The sequence below is a fragment of the Stegodyphus dumicola genome, chromosome 2 (genome assembly GCF_044657685.1).
Source record: "Stegodyphus dumicola isolate Sdum_Otavi_A_Nest chromosome 2, ASM4465768v1".
Classification (NCBI taxonomy): Eukaryota; Metazoa; Arthropoda; class Arachnida; order Araneae; family Eresidae; genus Stegodyphus; species Stegodyphus dumicola.
In genome coordinates this window covers 15,615,698-15,633,371 of record NC_140769.1, presented here as the reverse complement: position 1 = coordinate 15,633,371, position 17,674 = coordinate 15,615,698, and the positions used below count along the sequence as shown (strand labels likewise).

At 32.6% G+C, this 17,674-nt stretch overlaps 1 protein-coding gene across 2 annotated transcripts in view; it reads right to left on the bottom strand.

Moving 5' to 3' along the window:
- The window catches only part of LOC118198360 (uncharacterized), a 70,673-nt gene that overhangs the window by 18,918 nt on the left and 34,081 nt on the right, over nt 1-17,674 (bottom strand). For both annotated transcript variants that reach the window (XM_035370019.2, XM_035370018.2), the window contains exons 3-4: nt 14,687-14,762; nt 9,134-9,307 (exon numbers count right to left, since the gene is read on the bottom strand). In XM_035370019.2, coding sequence (XP_035225910.1) covers nt 9,134-9,307; nt 14,687-14,762 — 250 coding nt within the window. The remainder of the gene's footprint in view (nt 1-9,133; nt 9,308-14,686; nt 14,763-17,674) is intronic.

Genomic DNA, 17,674 nt, shown 5'->3' with positions numbered 1-17,674 from the left:
TTCGTTTATCAATATTGTAAAAATTGTGCATGCAAAACAAATATTAATTTAAAGTCTGGCGTGTGCTAAAGTAAAAATTAATTTCTTTTACACTCATTTTAAAGTTTTATGATGCTTAAAGGAATGATGAGCCAGATCTTTTTTATTCTCTGTAAGAATTAAAAACTTTCCAAGTTGTAGATTTTAGTCGCTGATATATATATATATATATATATATATATTAATAAGCTAAATTGTAAGTACTATACTAAAAAGACCAATTTGGTCAAAACCTTTTGCGCAATATGCTGCAAAATTATGTTTGTTAAAATATATATATATATATATATATATATATATATATATAAGTTTTGAATAGTAAAATTGATAGATTAATGACATACACAAAACTGATACATAATCAACCTATTAAATATCGGATTTGTAGCTCACCTTAAATAAGTTTCTTGTCTAGATAAATATTAACAAATCTTCTTTGATAGCAAAATGGGTTTAACTTTCAAATTTACCATTTTAGGTAAACAGTTCTAATTTAATTTTAAAAATTCTCTTTATTAAATCTAAAAATTGGACTTCTTAAGTCGTTCTCAATTCACACTATTATTATTGCAAAATATTCCCGTATTAAGCTTTCCATTTTTAGTCATGGAAGTTATAAGGTTATTTAACTTTGTTACAAATTCCATATTTTAATACTAGAAACGTTTAAATAGTATTTATTCTGTTTTACACTTAATGTACTTTGGCATACATTTAAATTCTAATACACATTTAATTAATAAATTAATAATTATGAGCGTCAGCAAAATTTTCCTAATTAACAAAAAAAGAAAAAAAAAAAAAAAAAAAAACTCAAACCCCCTTATATTCATATCCTGGGATTTTCAGTTCCCTTTTAATCCATTCCTTTTTCACATATTGTTGCACTGTACTCAAGTTTTATGTATCAAGTTTATGTATGTTAGTTATCAAGTTTATGTATGTTTTATGTTCAAGTTTTATGTTCAATGTGTGTAGAATTTATATATTTTGTATTGTATTTATGCCAATTTATATTTAAATGAAAATTTTTACGAATTCTTGCATCATAACTCTAGTTAAGTAAAGATATTTCTAACACCTTGGTAAAGCTTAATCTTCAGCATGCAGCTTATTTTCTAACCTAGTTTCAGGCTGAATTATTTGTAAAATTAATTACTTGAAATTATTTGTTAACAAAAATGGTCCCTAAATCACGCTAATAATGTTTCTAACTGTTGTAATTTATAATGCAACAAGTTCCTGTAATTTATCATATAATTCATTTATAATTTTTTCAGCAGTATTGAAATTAATAGCAGATACTGATAATGTTATACATTTAGATTACAATGATTTAGATTGCCATTGCTTTCTTCACTCATGCTTTTATGCTACATTCCTAATATTTCATAATGGCATACAGGTAAGTTTAACTCATTCATTAAATATGTAAATCTTTAATTCAGCCCACTTTTGTTCTTACGTGGGCTGTATCTTCTATTTTCCTTAATATATTGTTCAGCCTAATTTCCAAAGGTCTTATGATCAAGCGGAAAAGTCACTAAACATTGGTAGTTCGACCCGAGTTTCTAGTCCCAGTGATCCCCCAGCTATTTCTTTTTTTGTACTTATTTACTGTGTAAAAATGTAGCGTAAAAATTTCAGTTCATGAAGTAAAAATACTTTTTTAATTTATTCTTTAAAAATATTGTAAAAGTTTTCACCTTTACCTTAGCATATCTTTTTACAAATCCCTCTAATAAGAAAAAATAAGGAAAAAAATTAACTCGGTTTCGGTGATTGATACCTCTGTGCAAATTATATGAAACATTTTCCCAAAAGCATAGAGTCTATATGGATATCAATAAATTAAGGATTATTTCTCCATCTAATTTTCTTAACATGTTTATAGCAGAATTTTCTTTTCACACTGTAGCGCTTAACTTTATGAGTTTTCTATAATCATTCAATTTCTGTAGCCATGGCAACTTTGCATACCTTCTGACAAGTAGTTATATTTTTATCCACTGTATTTTAATTCCTGTTGACTATCAGTACATTATTCACTTGTTTCACAAGTACAACTTTTATGCAACTTTTATTTTATACCCAAATCTACGTAAAATAGCATTAAAACTTCAGTTATGTGGTTTTAATCGATAACTTGTTTTAGATTGAATGAAATTAAGCTTAATGTTACTGTTAATTAACTTGTTATTAATTTAATTATACATTTCTAATTAATTATATGTTCAGATATTTCCAAGTATATTACTCAAACTTTTGCATCCCAATTTTTAATTTTTGGTTAAAAAAATAAACTTTTAATTATTGAGAGGCCTGATTGATTATATTAATTTGCGGTATTGTTTATCTAATTCCTTTATTCTAGATAAATTTTAGAAAAAACTTCTTAGCATAATAATTTAAATTTATTTACAATTTATACGTCAGTGTTCCAAATGCATAGTAATGTTGTTATAATAGATTTCATGTTAAGCTTTTTTTAAATTTAACTAAATTTAATTTCTGCAAACATTTACATGATTACTTTAATTAACAAAAAATATTTTTAGCACACTTTAACACACTTTGATATGGAATAATTTTTTGCATGCTAGTGAACTCTATTAAATTTTCCAGTCTAGTTCAGACATCTTGACTATTATTGATGTAATTTATTAAAAATATAATTTGTATGCTTTATAATTATTTAATTTATGATATTATTATAATAAATGAAAGATGTTTGCAATGCTAATATGTATGTTTACCAATACCTTTTATTTTCTTTGTTAGCTCTCGCATTTATTACTGTAATTCAAGTAATTAGCCTGCTAGTTAGATATTTTTTACTTGTTCTTGTGATATGTAATTCTACTTATTTATTTTTATTTTCCTCTTGGCTACAATTGGCTTCGAAAAGTTAAATTGTAACCCTGTAGGCAGCAGGGGGAAGAAATTTTGATTAGCGCAGTTGGACTATAGCTCAACCCGGGGGGTGATTTTCATTAGCGCAGTTGGAGTACACCCAATCTGCTTGTGTTACTTTTTATGTTTTTATACGGCAGGTGATGTCACAATTAATGATTCGTTTCTTATTTTGTTTTATTTTGAATAGTCAATGATTTTCTCTTACCATCAAAAAAGGTTATTCTTCTATTAGAAATAACTACAATAATTTTATTTTCATTCTGTTTTATCTTTATATCAGTTATAAAATTGTTCGGATTCTTCACAACCTTAACAAAACGCTTTTTGTTTTCGGTTTGGTTTATTTGATTATGGCAAAGCACTCGAGGGCTATGTGCCTAAAGGAAGGGATGCCTTCGTGGAAGATCTTTTAGAGAAACTGGTTCATATACACGTTACACATGAGGAAAACCACGGAAACGCCCATGCAGCCAGACCGTTTACGGGATTCGAACCTCGGACCCAAACTACCAGTGTTTAGCGAATATACCGCTCGGCCACTGATGGGCATCAGTTTTCCCACACGAACTAATGAAATTCTTAAAAATCCCATTTCTAATTTTAATTTTTAAAGTATTTATAGCACTTTTTTTAATGGCGGTTTGATGTATATCGCTTGAACTTTAACAGCGTTAAAAATTTCGCATCAAAGAATACGAATCCTGCATTCAGAATATATATGTATATATTACTATAACTAATCACAAGGGGTTATTGAATTACAGTTCTAATTCTTTATCCTGCAAACTTCTATTGGTAAACTGGATTTTCTTGAAGACATTCACTTTTCCAAAAATTTACCTTTTTCAATTAATGATATTAATTCTAATCCAATTTTTTTCCGATTACTTTCAAAATTTTAATGTCTTAGCTTTTTCACAATTAGTTACTGCTCTTCTTAATAAATGGCGCTTCGTTCATTTTTTATTTACGTCGCCTATTGATTTCTCTCTAAATTTAGCTGTTTTCTCCTCTTGTCTTTGCAATATTTTTTGCCTCACGACCCGACAAAAAGTTCGGTACTATGTATTCTCAATTGTTCGGGTGCGAATTATCCGTGCATGGCCGCAACCGTGTTCACTGAATGCTATACGCTAGAAATGCATAAAAACCAAACACGCTCTACCAGGCATGCTTTATAAAAACCGCTGAATTGCATCTTTAGTTTTAGTTTGACAGATTAGCTCTACAATTCATTCTACATGTGCATAACCGAAGGCATCGTTTCGGTTGATCACTGGGATTTTTAGCCCAAAGGGACTTTGTCCCTGAAGGACTATTGTTTTCGTTTTGCAATTTTGCGTTGAATCACTATAAATGTCCGTTTCACTTTTCAAAATGTTGCCACCCAATGTTAGAGATTTTGCATTATATTTGAAGAAATTAAATAATGAAATATCTGCATAAATGTATGTATATTTCTCGCATTGTGATAAAACAACAGTATATAGAGCCATCGAATTTTGAATGACGTAATCCTACTGCGAATCGGGCATGTGGAAGACCAATTTGGAATTTGTTTTATTATTGATTTCATATTTTGTAAAACTTTAACGAATTTTTGAGTAACAAAGTCAACGATTTGAAAGCGAGCAATGGCAACACACTACCGGGGGGGGGGGGGAACCTTTTTGGTCTCCAGTGCGGGGAACTGTGTATCGGAAATTCTAAAGATAGACTCATTTTAAAATTATTTTGCGACACTCCTATTGAACTGAACATGGTTTAAGTGCGAAGAACATGATATTTAATAAGGGTCCGTGACACTTAGCCGAAAACCACTTAGCTGACGGGACACTTAACCGACACCAGTTAGCCGACAGGACATTTAGCCGACACGGACACTTAGCCTACAGGACATTTAGCCGACACAGACACTTAGCCGACAGGTCATTTAGCCGACACAGACAGTTAGCCGACAAGGCATTTAGCCGACAAGGACACTTAGCCGACGACAGGACATTTAGCCGACACGGACAGTTAGCCGACAGGATGTTACAAAATATGAAAGTTACAAAATATGAAAGGACAAGTTACAAAATATGAAATGGATTAAAACAAATTCGAAATTAGGCCTTGCAAGTGCCCATGTGTGGGTGGAGGATTACGTTATTCAAAATTTTATGGTTCTAAATTCTGTTGTTTTTTTTCACAGTGCGAGAGAAACATAGGTGCATTCATGCAGATTCTTCATTATTTAATTTCTTTAAATATAATACAGGGCGCTAATATTTGGTGGCAACAGTTTGCAAAGTGAAACGGACATTTATAGTGAAACAAAGCAAAATGCCGTTTCGAAACTAATAGCTTTTCTGAGCTGCTGCCTCTTTGAGCTGATAAAATAAGTTAACAATAAAGAACAAAACTTATGCCGAACTAGAAATAAATTTAAAAAAAAATAATCACTATAAAATACTAGCACAATTAATTATTACAGTCAAATACAATTTTTAACTTTATAATAAATGCATAAAAATTATTAAAGTGTTAAAAGTGTTAATCACTATAATGTATTATGAAATATTATTGAAATAAAGCTTCTTTGTAGAATATTATGCTTTAATATTCAGATATAATTTCAAAAAAGCAGTACAAATAAGAATGTTAAGCAAAAACTTTCAAAAATCCCTTTTTTCAATTTTAGTATTTTTTACTTATTTATACCAATAAAAGCATAAAAACTGTAAGAGAAAATTTTTTGCTTGAATTTTTCTATTAGTTCAGATTTAAAATATTACTTTTAAAAAAAGGAGATACAAATTTCCTTACAGCATAGGAAAAGCTACAAAAATATCCAGACCTGAAAGCATGCAACAGCTTTATAATTATTTAGAACGTCAATTATGCTTGATAAACATGCTAAATTTTTAAAAATCAATCTCAGTTTCAAAAATAAAAATATCTAAAAATTCTAATTTGTGAAATGAGGTGCTATCACCAGCTTTTTCTTGAAAATTATACGCGCTGCATACTCCTCCGGATATGGGCAAGGTGACAGCCGGTAATACGCCAAGGCAAGTGAGAAAACCCATTTTTGTTAGTCTATTTCTTATAAGGCCCATGGATACATATCAAACAATGCTAAATTAACACAATAATTAAAAGTATATATGAGATCTTTAAGAATCGAAAAATGAATTTTACTGATAGTGAAAAAATAACTTAAATATTGAACTTATGGAGGAGTCGAGAAATTTTGTAATTGATAGTAAGTATGAATAATTATTGGGTAAGTGTCAGCTAAACGTTACTGTCGGCTTTGTGTCCTGTGGATTAAATGTGTTGACAGTTAAGTGTCCCGTAGCTAAATGTCTTGACGGCTAACTCTCTGTTTCAGCAAAATGTCCTGTCGGCTAAATGTCCTGTCGGCTAACTGTCCGTGTCGGCTAAATGTCCTGTCGGCTAAGTGTGCTTGTCGGCTAAGTGTCTTGTCGGCTAACTGTCCGTGTCGGCTAAATGACCTGTCGGTTAAGTGTCCGTGTCGGCTAAATGGCCTGTCGGCTAAGTGTCCGTGTCGGCTAAGTGTCCGTGTCGGTTAAATGTCCTGTCGGCTAAATGTCCCTGTCGGTTAAATGTCCTGTCGGCTAAGTGTCCATGACGGCTAAGTGTCCCTGTCGGCTAAATGTCCTGTCGGCTAAGTGTCCCTGTCGGCTAAATGTCTTGTTGGCTAACTGGTGTCGGTTAAGTGTCCTGTCGGCTAAGTGTCCGCGACCGATTTAATAAATAAAGGTAACACACAAAACGTTAAAAAAACGCCCCTTTAGACGTAATTTAAAATCTGAAACCTTTCAGATTTATTTATTTATTTATTTTTCCGTACGTATTTTCGTGGTTTAAGTTTTTCGTGATTTTGAAGTTTAGAATTAATAGAAGAGTAACTTTCATTTTAGTCGTAAACATGTTTTAAACTGTGTTTATCAGTATTTGGCGATTTAAGTTTTTTTGTATTTTACAGTTTTTAATGAAGATCGAATTTTATTGTATTTTTGCTTTGCCGTGAAGGGATAAATGAATTGATTGAATATGATATATATAACTAATGAAATTCAAGGAAATAAGTTTAAATGAAGTGCAGCAAAAAATGTGTATAATTTAATAGGCCATACAAGGAAGTCATGTGGTGTTCACGTCAGGTATTTTATTCATTATTTTTCCATCCTAATTAGTTTGTATTCTTCTTTATTTTGGTGTTTTCTTTCTGATTTCTTGCGACGACTGCTTGCGATGTAGGCTGGAGCTAAGAAGGTGCTTTAAATCCGCTAGTTTGTTCAAAGCTTTCGCCATTATGATTAAATTCGAGTAATTTTTTTCATTTGCTTTTTATTTCCTTATTATTCGTAATATTATATTTTTACTGTCAAATACTTTAATTATTGCTTTTATTATAACTAATTTTTGAATTTTTTTACTTATTAATATTTCTGAGGAAAAAACTTTTAAAGATTAGATATATAGCTATATATTTAAACACAAACATACAAGTTTATTCTTTACCTTCTACAGTACAAAGTCCGAAATCCGGAAGTGCATTATCCGGAATGATCTAAAATCCAGACCTCAAAACCACCAACAACGTTTTCTGGTAGGTTGCTTTGCGCATGCGCATTTGATTTCCACCTCCGCGCATAATAAAACATCTGGAGAGTCCTGATCCTTAATTTCACTTCGACACTAAATAAAATGCCTTGTTATTGAGGAAACAATCATTTTAGAATAAATTTGTACGATCAGTAATTTGGCTCCGTTGCTGCGTATCTGCTTGGCATACATCTCAAACCGAAACATTCCACATAGATACATCGTTGATCTGACGCCAAACTGGCGAATCATTATTTGTTATACTTCCCTTTCATCACCGCATGTTTATCAAAACATGACAACTTGAGTAATGACTCATGTAGCGATGCCTAAACACTTTTTTATGTTAGTAATTGAATAATAAAAGAGTCTGGTAATGTTTTATGTTGACATTACGCTTGGTGATGATTGCGCTAAAGGATGTTGACGGGGAAAAATTTACCAAAAACTTTGTTCCATATGCTAAAAGTAGATTTTGTTGTTGATACTCATAGACCCAAAGATTACATTTAGGATTATTTAAATTAAGAATAACTGATTTTTATTCACATAAACCCAGAACCAGCGCCTGGGCTCGTGTGACCGTATCGAGTCGCAGAATTTAGGACCCACAAATGCTGCATCAGGCGGTAAGATATCTAGCGCCGGCCCTTAATAAGGTTTAAGTATATGGTGAGAATTTATTTATTCAGAACTCTGATAAGCCTTAAGCAGACATAAATATAATAAATAACTAAATACAATTCAGGCTTAATTGTTTCAGTGCGCGATAGAAACAAGATAAAATTTAACGGAACAACTTGTCGTTAGTCGCCAAGCTCATGATGCATAGCCAAATATGTATAGTGCAGGATAGCTAAATTTGATGATAATAGCCGATAATTTTAAAGGTTTTCGGATATCAGAAACAAAGGTGAAATTTTCCAATTAACAGATTTTGTAAAGATATGTGGAGAAGCGGTAATAAATGAAGATTATATAAAAGAAGTTTTTCATTGTGATTACAATGCTTCTCAATCATCAATCAATTAATGAATGGAGAAATCTGTAGTATGGTTCTAGATCCAGAAAAAACCGCTACCGATAGTTAAGAAAGTGACAAAGAAGTTACTGAAAATGAGAAAATTTAGCTGGAATTCTCGAAATGGCAGTTACAGGACTTCAACAATGTAACTAAACAAGAGATTATGTCTGTCTGCAGAATTAAAGAGAAAGTATTAGCACAAAAAACGAAGCAACTTGCATTGAAAGAAATGCTTAATAAGGTAAACAAATATTAAGCTTTTTTTGTAAATTTTGATACTCTGTAGATCATAAATACTTCATTATTTCATAAATCACGATTTCATATTTTCAATTTTATAATTTCTACATGCCTTCTTACTAGATTTAAACTGATGAACTAATATCCGGAAAAATCCCAAATCCAGAATCGCCGAAGTCCCGACGAGTCCGGATTTTGGACTTTGTACTGTATAAGGTATTCGCATGTTTGAAGAATCATTCCAAGTTGTCCCGTTCTTAAGACTATTTGTTCCTAAGGATGTCTAATATTCCTTACCTTCTCTGTAGAGATTTATGTCAACAGTCTTCTTTGCTCCAGCGGGACTAGATTTAGCCATCTGATCGTACATTTCCAATGTTCTCCTCTTCTTCTCATCTGCCTCTTTCAATCTATTTCGGATGGCTTGTTCACGTTCTTCCTCTCTTCTCCGACGTTCTTTTTCCCTCTGAACTATAAACGACAGTTAAATTATTAACTAAATAATGCATTAGTTTAGAGTGGATATTGCATAACTGATAGTTAAACCTGCTATTTAATCATATGGCAGTCTCAACTGACTATAGTCTGTTGCTTCTGTTTTATCCCGAAAACCATGACTGATAACCATAGCAACGACTACTGCGGAAAAAAGGTCGAATCCTCTGATTTGCTAATCAACTGTTCATTCCCTCTGTGCGGTGATGGCAACACACATTATGATCGTAAATGAGGGAAGGGTTGCTGGGACCTTGAAGTTCCTGTTTCAAAATAACAGACTATAGTGGCGTAGTCAGGTTTTTGAGATGACATTTTAAACCATAATTTTCCAACTGTCGCCCATTAGTGGGCGTTTAGACGGCGAAAGGAGGCATTACGGGTCCAAGGAGCACTAAAGAGGGCTTGAGAAGCAAGGGAGAATACTAACACACTTGGAATATATGGCAAATAGAATATTTTTATTAAAAAAGGTTTAATTATTTATTTGATTATATACGTAAATAGCATACTCATGCATTTTTACAAGAATCATACCAAACCTCGTCAATCTATCCTTTAATATACATATTGATTCAAGTCTTATGTGGGTTCATTTTTTATTCCAAAGGAAACAAGGTTAAAAAACTGTCAATAATCTAAAATCACAAATTCGTAATTGCAATGACATCCAGTTCGCGCACTTAGCATCATCTTTCCTTATGTGCCACTACAGATCCTGCAGAAGAAATCAGTGGGTTTCTTCCTTAGGTTTCTTTCATATCATGAACTGAGAAAAGACTGAATAAAATAAAGGAATGGGTATTGTCTCAATTGGCAAGCTACCTAATTTCCTTAGTTAGTTTACCATTTTTACAGTAGATGGCGCCACGTCTTTTACAGACTTGTTTATAAAAGCAATGTTTATGCTTATCGTTTCATTCGCATGCAATTTTTCCTTTGAATTTGCGGAGAGTTTTTAAAATGCTATCGTAGAATCATTGTTATCAATTTACTCTCAAATAAATTTTAAGTTTAAATTACAGAGAGATGAAATAAGGGGTTTTCCTCCGCAGAGAACCCGTTAGCGCTTCGGGAAAAAACCTGTTGGCGCCGTTGCATTTTTACTCGCCAAGCTCGATGAGCCGACCCGTAAATGTGATATTTTGTAAACGTGATTTTTAGTGCATGTAAATTCAAGTTAGCAGACAAAACAAGCATATGGTAGTAAAAATTCACAGATAATAAGCCTGTAGATGTAAAACTAACCGGTTAAACGTGATATACGAAAATAAATTTGAATTAAATTCAAGTTAGCACAGAAAAGAATATATTAAGCATAAGACAATATATAAGCATTTATAACGGAAATAAAAATTCATTTAAAAATATAAATTAGTATTAATGTATTGAAATTAACCGGTTAAACGTGAGAAACGAAAAAAATTTGACTTAAATTCCAATTAACACAGAAAACAATATATTCCTTACATCAGCAGTGGTTTGCTAATTTTGATGACCATGGTGATGCATCTATTCTGTCATCTTAGATAATCAATAATATTTTTTTTATTTCAATTTAATAGCATTAACAATATATTATCTTGTTAAAATTTTACGCCATAAAAATTGATTTATTCTCATACTTTTAGATGACAATAACCAATAATAAAAATAAAAGCACATGCACATTTTTGCGGCCTACGGAAACAAATTATTTTAGAGGTTGGAAACCTCATGGTTCTTAGAGCTGTTAATAATTAAGAACACACAACGTGAACAGCCGTGTTACAATAGCATTCACCCCTCCCGTCGTATTTTCTTCCTTTCATCCCGAACCGAGAACTGGCCTCTATCTACGAAAATATTTCTATCTATTCGTTGTTAAAAATTTCAGAAAAAATAATAATAAATAAGAGAAGAATAATGTAAATCTGCAAATGCGAACAATGACAGTGATATTTTAACAAAATGAACGCAAGAAAAATGGTTGCAAACTTCGAACAAGCGAATACGATAAATCGGCTGGGTTACCAGGTTTGAACTATTATCGCCAAAGTTGGCGCTGTTTACATTTACCGGGTTCTCTGCGGAAGTGCTTCCGAAATAAGAAACAAATAAAATAACTGTCTCAAGCGGCCACAGTGTTTAATTTAACTCCCTTAAATTCATTATCTCTCTCTCTTTTTTTTTTTTTTTTTTTTCCCGTACTCTTCTTACAACAAATTGTTTGTAAATAAGTGTTGAAACAACTAATATAGCAGTACAAAATCGAGTGTAATTCGTCTTCATTTACTATATGCGCGAAATTCTTGATATAATATATATCCGTAACATTTAGGGCGACTTTTAGTTATATTAATATCGAGTAAATCATTGAAATATTTAAACCAGCTATCCTAGTAAAAAAAAAAAAAAAAAAAAATCACACTTTTATTCGCACATTGAAAGCTTCCTTATACGCAGCATAAAATACAGCAAGAGAAATAAATATTTTGCCAAATCTGATTATGTAAATTTGAATAAAATGGCGGAAGAAAAAAATATATAAAAACAAGAATTTTAGTGCCGCCACCTATGGTTTTGTAAAGTAACTACAAAGTTAAATTAGGTAGATCGCCTATTGGAAGAATACCGAAAAATGTATGCCAACACTTATTTCTGCATCTGGAAATTCTAAATAGGTGCCGCTATGCTGCTTTTAAAATTTTTGTAATTTTGCTGTTGTGTATAGCTTAAGTGCGAAGAATTTGGTGCTTGATAATAAAGCTAAAAAGAAAAAAAGGATTAGCAGTAGTGAGTGCGTCAGCAGACTGGTAGACTGCGAGCTTAGCAAGAGCGTAAAAATCCTTAACAAACCCTTTTGTGCGACCGTTAAAATCTGAAACCTTTCCAATTATTAATTTAATTTATTTATTACATATTTATTTACCACCGAAATGTTGCAAAATGAATGCTTAGTTAGCTGTCTGAACCGAAAGTGAGTTTAGTGCAGAACGTGTTCAATGTGTCCTCCATTTTATTTCCCTACCTTTTGCGAATATTTTATCTTTAATAAAATCCCATCGAAAGAAATCACATTGATTAATGTCAGGGCTACGTGAAAGTCACTCTGTTTCCGAAACGTCACCTTCGTAACGTTTCGGACCCGATGTGATATTATAATCGCATTAAATATCTCACATAGGAAATCAAGAACAACTTTTCCAAAATGTGGCCGTGCTCCGTCTTGCATTCAATGCGTAAAGGGTGACCTGTTGCCATTTCCGTGTGTAGAAGACTTAATGAGCGCTGTCACAACTTTTTCAAACATTGGATCTGCGCTTTTCCAACGCAGATATGAGGATTTGTTGTTGGCTTCCAGTTGTTGGTATAATCTGTGAATGGTTTGTTTACGAGGAGTTCATCTTCTAATAAAATGTGCACGAAAATTTCTTTGTGTCGCCAGAAACAAGGATAGAATATTTCTTTAAATGACTAATTGAAAGATTTTTTGTCAAAGAAATAAAACAAAAATTACATACTTCTGCAAAAAAAATATTTAGTTGATTCCATGTTCCAGAACGGAAAAAGTATAATTTTAAGTAATTAGCATACAATTTAAATATTCAATAATCTGTTATTTTCATATTTTTATTCAATATTAAATGCAAATCCTTGGCATTAGCTTGAAATGCGGTATGGTTTTAAGGCTGTTTTAACTGCATTCACCATTTCGTAGCACGGAAACAGTTAAGCATTTTATTTTAATGAATTTTACAATACTTTTAATGTTTTACTATTTTTAAATATGTAAAGGGAACGTGTAGTTACTTTTTAGCAACATTTCGTTTGGCTAAAATGTTCTTTTCGAATTTGAAAAATTTTTTTTCCGAAGATGTAATAGTTTCAAACTGCAGAGAAAATAATTATTCGGATATATTTTCATGCAAAAAAGTAAAATAAACCATCCGTCGCGAAGGACTTCAACTTTTGGGTTATCAATTATTATGAGTTATTTTCAGAGCTTTCTCGATAAATTACTGAAATATCTTGAACTTCTCCCCCCTTTTATATATGTATTTTTGCTTACGTACGCGTTCCTAATGGATTGAATGCAAACAGAACGGTTTATTAAAATTAATTTTACCAAAAGAAACAGTTTACAGATCTGGAGTTTCCGTCAAAAATACACATAGAGCTCTTCTTAATATGACAAACCACAACGAGTAATTACCAATTCAAACTACTAAGAACGTTAAACACAATTCAATGCAAATCGCACCCGAGCAGCGAAGCTCCCACGACCTCTCAATACACTGAAGTGATCTCTGAACTAAAAACTGAGCACTGATGCTCTCTTCGGTCTTACACAGTTTTCCGCGCGGCAGCCGAGAAATGTCTAGCACCTTCCATTTCTCGAAATAATTGGAAGGCGTATACTCTTAAAGTTACATATAAGGATCAGATATAGTTATTCAATTACAATACCAATTATACAGTGACAGACCAAAATATCCCCAAATGGTCGCGAAGTTTGGTGACTTTTTGGCGATTTCTGGCCAAATTTGGCGACAATCATTATTTACTGAAACCATTGCAGCTTGGCGAGATCTCGCCAATATATCGAGATAGCCCTTTTACGTCAGTGTTAAATAGACTTGCCCCTTATTTAATCTTATTTTTCCGGCCGATTTCCGATCTCTTCAGATTTTCCATGTTGCATTATATAAAAGATACTACAATTTCACTAAAATTATTTACATATATACAAAATTCATAACGGTATATTTAAAAGTAAGTATGTTTTTGGAAAAGACATACGACAGTATATGTAAAAAAGAATATGAAGTCATTTAAGATCTAGTAAATGTTTCGCAAATAACTTTCTAAAACTTTTAATTACAAAAAATAAATATTAGCGAGTATTCTTTGCCTCTCAGACTTGAAATTTGCATCATTCGAGAATATTTTTATCATTATATCTTATGATTTCAAGTATTAATTAATTATAAATACAAATCAGTCTTTTTGACCATGGCCTTAAAGAAATATGTTTGAATTAATTTTTTTTAAAAAAATCAAAAAGAATATAACGGGGCCTGCATATGGACAGGGAGACAGGGGACTTGTAAAATATAAGAGCAACTAATGAATTGTAATTAAGAAGATCATGTCGTAAAATGCGTTAGGTTTGCATAAATACTATTTTTGAAACATGAACAGAAAATCACCGTGTCTGTGCTTCGAATAGGAACTTCAGAAAGAATAATACATGCATAAATTATGGCAGAATTTCGAAATTAGTTTGTTTGCAGACTGAATAAGAATTCCTGCTGCTATTTTCTGTTGTCATCTGTTAAGCATGGAATGAATATTTCCGGAAGAAAAATTTACCTTTAATCTCGTGTTGCACTTTCATTAACCGGTCTCGTATCCTCTTCCTATCGTCGAAATCTTCAGCTTCATCAAGCTGCAAAAATCAAAACAACATGTTTTCAACTTTATTTACAAAGTATCTTATGAAATTACAATCAGAAATGGTGATTAAAATTCTACTGCTGAACAAAGAATGAAAACTTATTCTTTTAAGCATATAAGAATATATATATATATATGATACGAAAACGAAATCTGCACCAATTAATTTTGCATATATTTAATTTTGTCCAGTCGATATAATTTTGATTTAAACACTTAACAGCAAATTTTCATTCTTAGCCAAAGGCTGTTACGCTCTATTTCAGAGTGAAATACAATTTTTAGTGCACAATGTTGTTTATTTAATATTTTTAGCCCAATTGGGCGTTAGCCTAGAAGGCCTATTAGGCTGCGTTCAGACGGCGGTGTAAAGGGCATAGAGGCGTAGTCATAAGGGCATAAAATACAGAATTCCGTTCACACTTGTGAGAACGGTGTATAAGCTGTGGCCAATAGGAGAAGCTGATTTGCCCATGCGTGGATGTATCTACAACTTTCCCGCGCTGTTCTCCTGCTCGATTGATTTCCCGCGTTCACTCTGCTTGTTTTGTGACAGCGAAATCTGTAGAACGCCGCTTCGTGTTAGCTTCGCTCTGATTGGTCGACGCTTATCCCAAACTTGGCGTAAAGTTAAAAACTTTGAACCCTATGCCCCGAGCACTAAACCAGATTTTGTGACGTAGCACAGACTGGTTGCCTTGGCAACGGAGCTCGGTTTTAACCACTTATGCCCTTTACGCCCTCGTCTGAACGAAGCTTAAGTCTCGAAATGGCATTTTTCGTCGAATCACTATAAACGGCTGTATCACCTTTTAGATTGTTGCCACCAAATATTATCGTCCTTTATCATATTTAAGGAAATTAAATAATGAAGAATCTGCATGAATGTATGTGTGCTTCTCGCACTGCGAGAAAACAACGGTACCTAGAGTCATCCAATGTTGAATAAAATGGTTCTCCACCCGAACATGAACACCTGGAAGCCCGAATTTTTGGGGAATCAAACATTTTTATGTCCAGCGCACGAGACTGTCTATTGGAAATTCTAAAGCTATACTGTTTCTAAACATTTTTAGCCCAATATGGCGTTAGCTCAAATGCTCTCGAAACGTGTATGTGTCTGCAAATGAAAAAAACCTTTGTTTGGGCGTAATATAAAATGTGAAAGTTTTTAGATTTTTTTTTTAAAAAAAAATTTAACATCAATAATTTATATTGTCTTAAGCTATAATTTACCTTATTTATATTATATATGTTATTTTTATCTGGAGGTACTGCAGCATAAAATGCTTTTAAAAATTATAAAAGATTAAATATAAATAAATGTAGATAATTAGAAACAAAAACAGAGATTGAAAAATTTTCGAGAATTTATTAGTAGCGTATCAGTGACATCCTAAGGAAGGGGGCGAAAAAAAATAACGTGAGAGGGGATGGAAGCAAATGGGTAAGTAGGCCCATAATTTTCACCATAGAAGTTTGAAATCTATATTTATATATTCACATATCCATTTATATATTCACATTCACTATGATAAGTTCACTATATCATTTATAAATTTGCTTGTGTTGTTACTTTTAGCAATATTTTTCCTTAGTTACTCCTTGGAACTTTTATTGAATAATTCCTCTAATCATATCGGTCCTACTAATGTTTTTATCTTCGTTAATTTGAATAAGAGTTAAATAATTGGTAATTGCCAATACTGGATGATGGAATGTCGAGTACTGAACCTCGGAGAACCTATCTGAGTTACTGTTTCCGTAACCAAAATCAGAAAATAACTTAAAGAGTATCCGCCAGAGTGGCTATTATCATTCAAGTTGCATGTAAAGAAAGCCACCAAAGCACCCATGCAGCCAGCCTATTTACTACGTCAAAAGAACCAGTGGGCAACGTTCTTAATCATACGACAATTGTGGGCCCTTTCTGAAGGATTCTGGTTACTAATCATATCACACGTGATAGATAATCGCGAAAAGCTCTTACAACCAGGCCCGGAACCCGAAGCCGGGTGAACTTCCTGTGTTCAATGGCCTTATCCCCACTATCATTCTTAAGCCATCATTTACTCGGATATTCAAAACAATTTCTTTCATGGATTGTAAAACTTCACCAAAAAATCCCCCTCCTTCTCACTTAGTGGTACTGCATGACAAAAGCTTTTGTTTGCTATAAATCAGAACTATGAATATACAATTAAATAAAGGGATATTTAAGATTTAATCTTTTTAACACCTTGTATTCTGTAGCTTTCGACCCAACTGCAGTAACTATTTTTTTAATTTAGTAACTTATACGTGTATAATTTGTTACATAAAAATGAAATGTGCATTTTTATGTAAAGCAATTTTTTTTAATATATTGAGAAGGTAGCTTTTGCTAAATACTAGCGAGATAAGCATTCAGATGGTTGTATGAGTAATTACAAGGGATGAACACAAAAAAGTGGCAACATATCGATAGTTCTGAAAAGATATTATACCCACTGATACAAACTTTTACAATCGATCACTATAATCGCCTGCCATGTGTATCTTCTTCTGAAAAATTATTGGAAAAAATAATATATCATCAGCATGTGTATATCTGTTGATGCTCTACAGCCACCGCCCATATTAATTAACCTTTTCTCTACTGTAGTATTGTAATGGATCCTTCGCAATGGTTTTTTCATACTGCCGAAGAGATCACAGTCACACCGATTCATATCAGGTAAGCTTGGTCTGAATTCCAGTACCTTCCATCGCCACCATTGCTGAAGATCCGTGACAGCGCTGGCATTATGACACCACACATTGCTAAGGAGGATATGGCATTTGAGTCGGTGTGTGCGTCCAGTATCTAGGAGAAAATTACAGCACTTGTCAGTGACGAATTCTCCATGACAATACGTGTTGTCA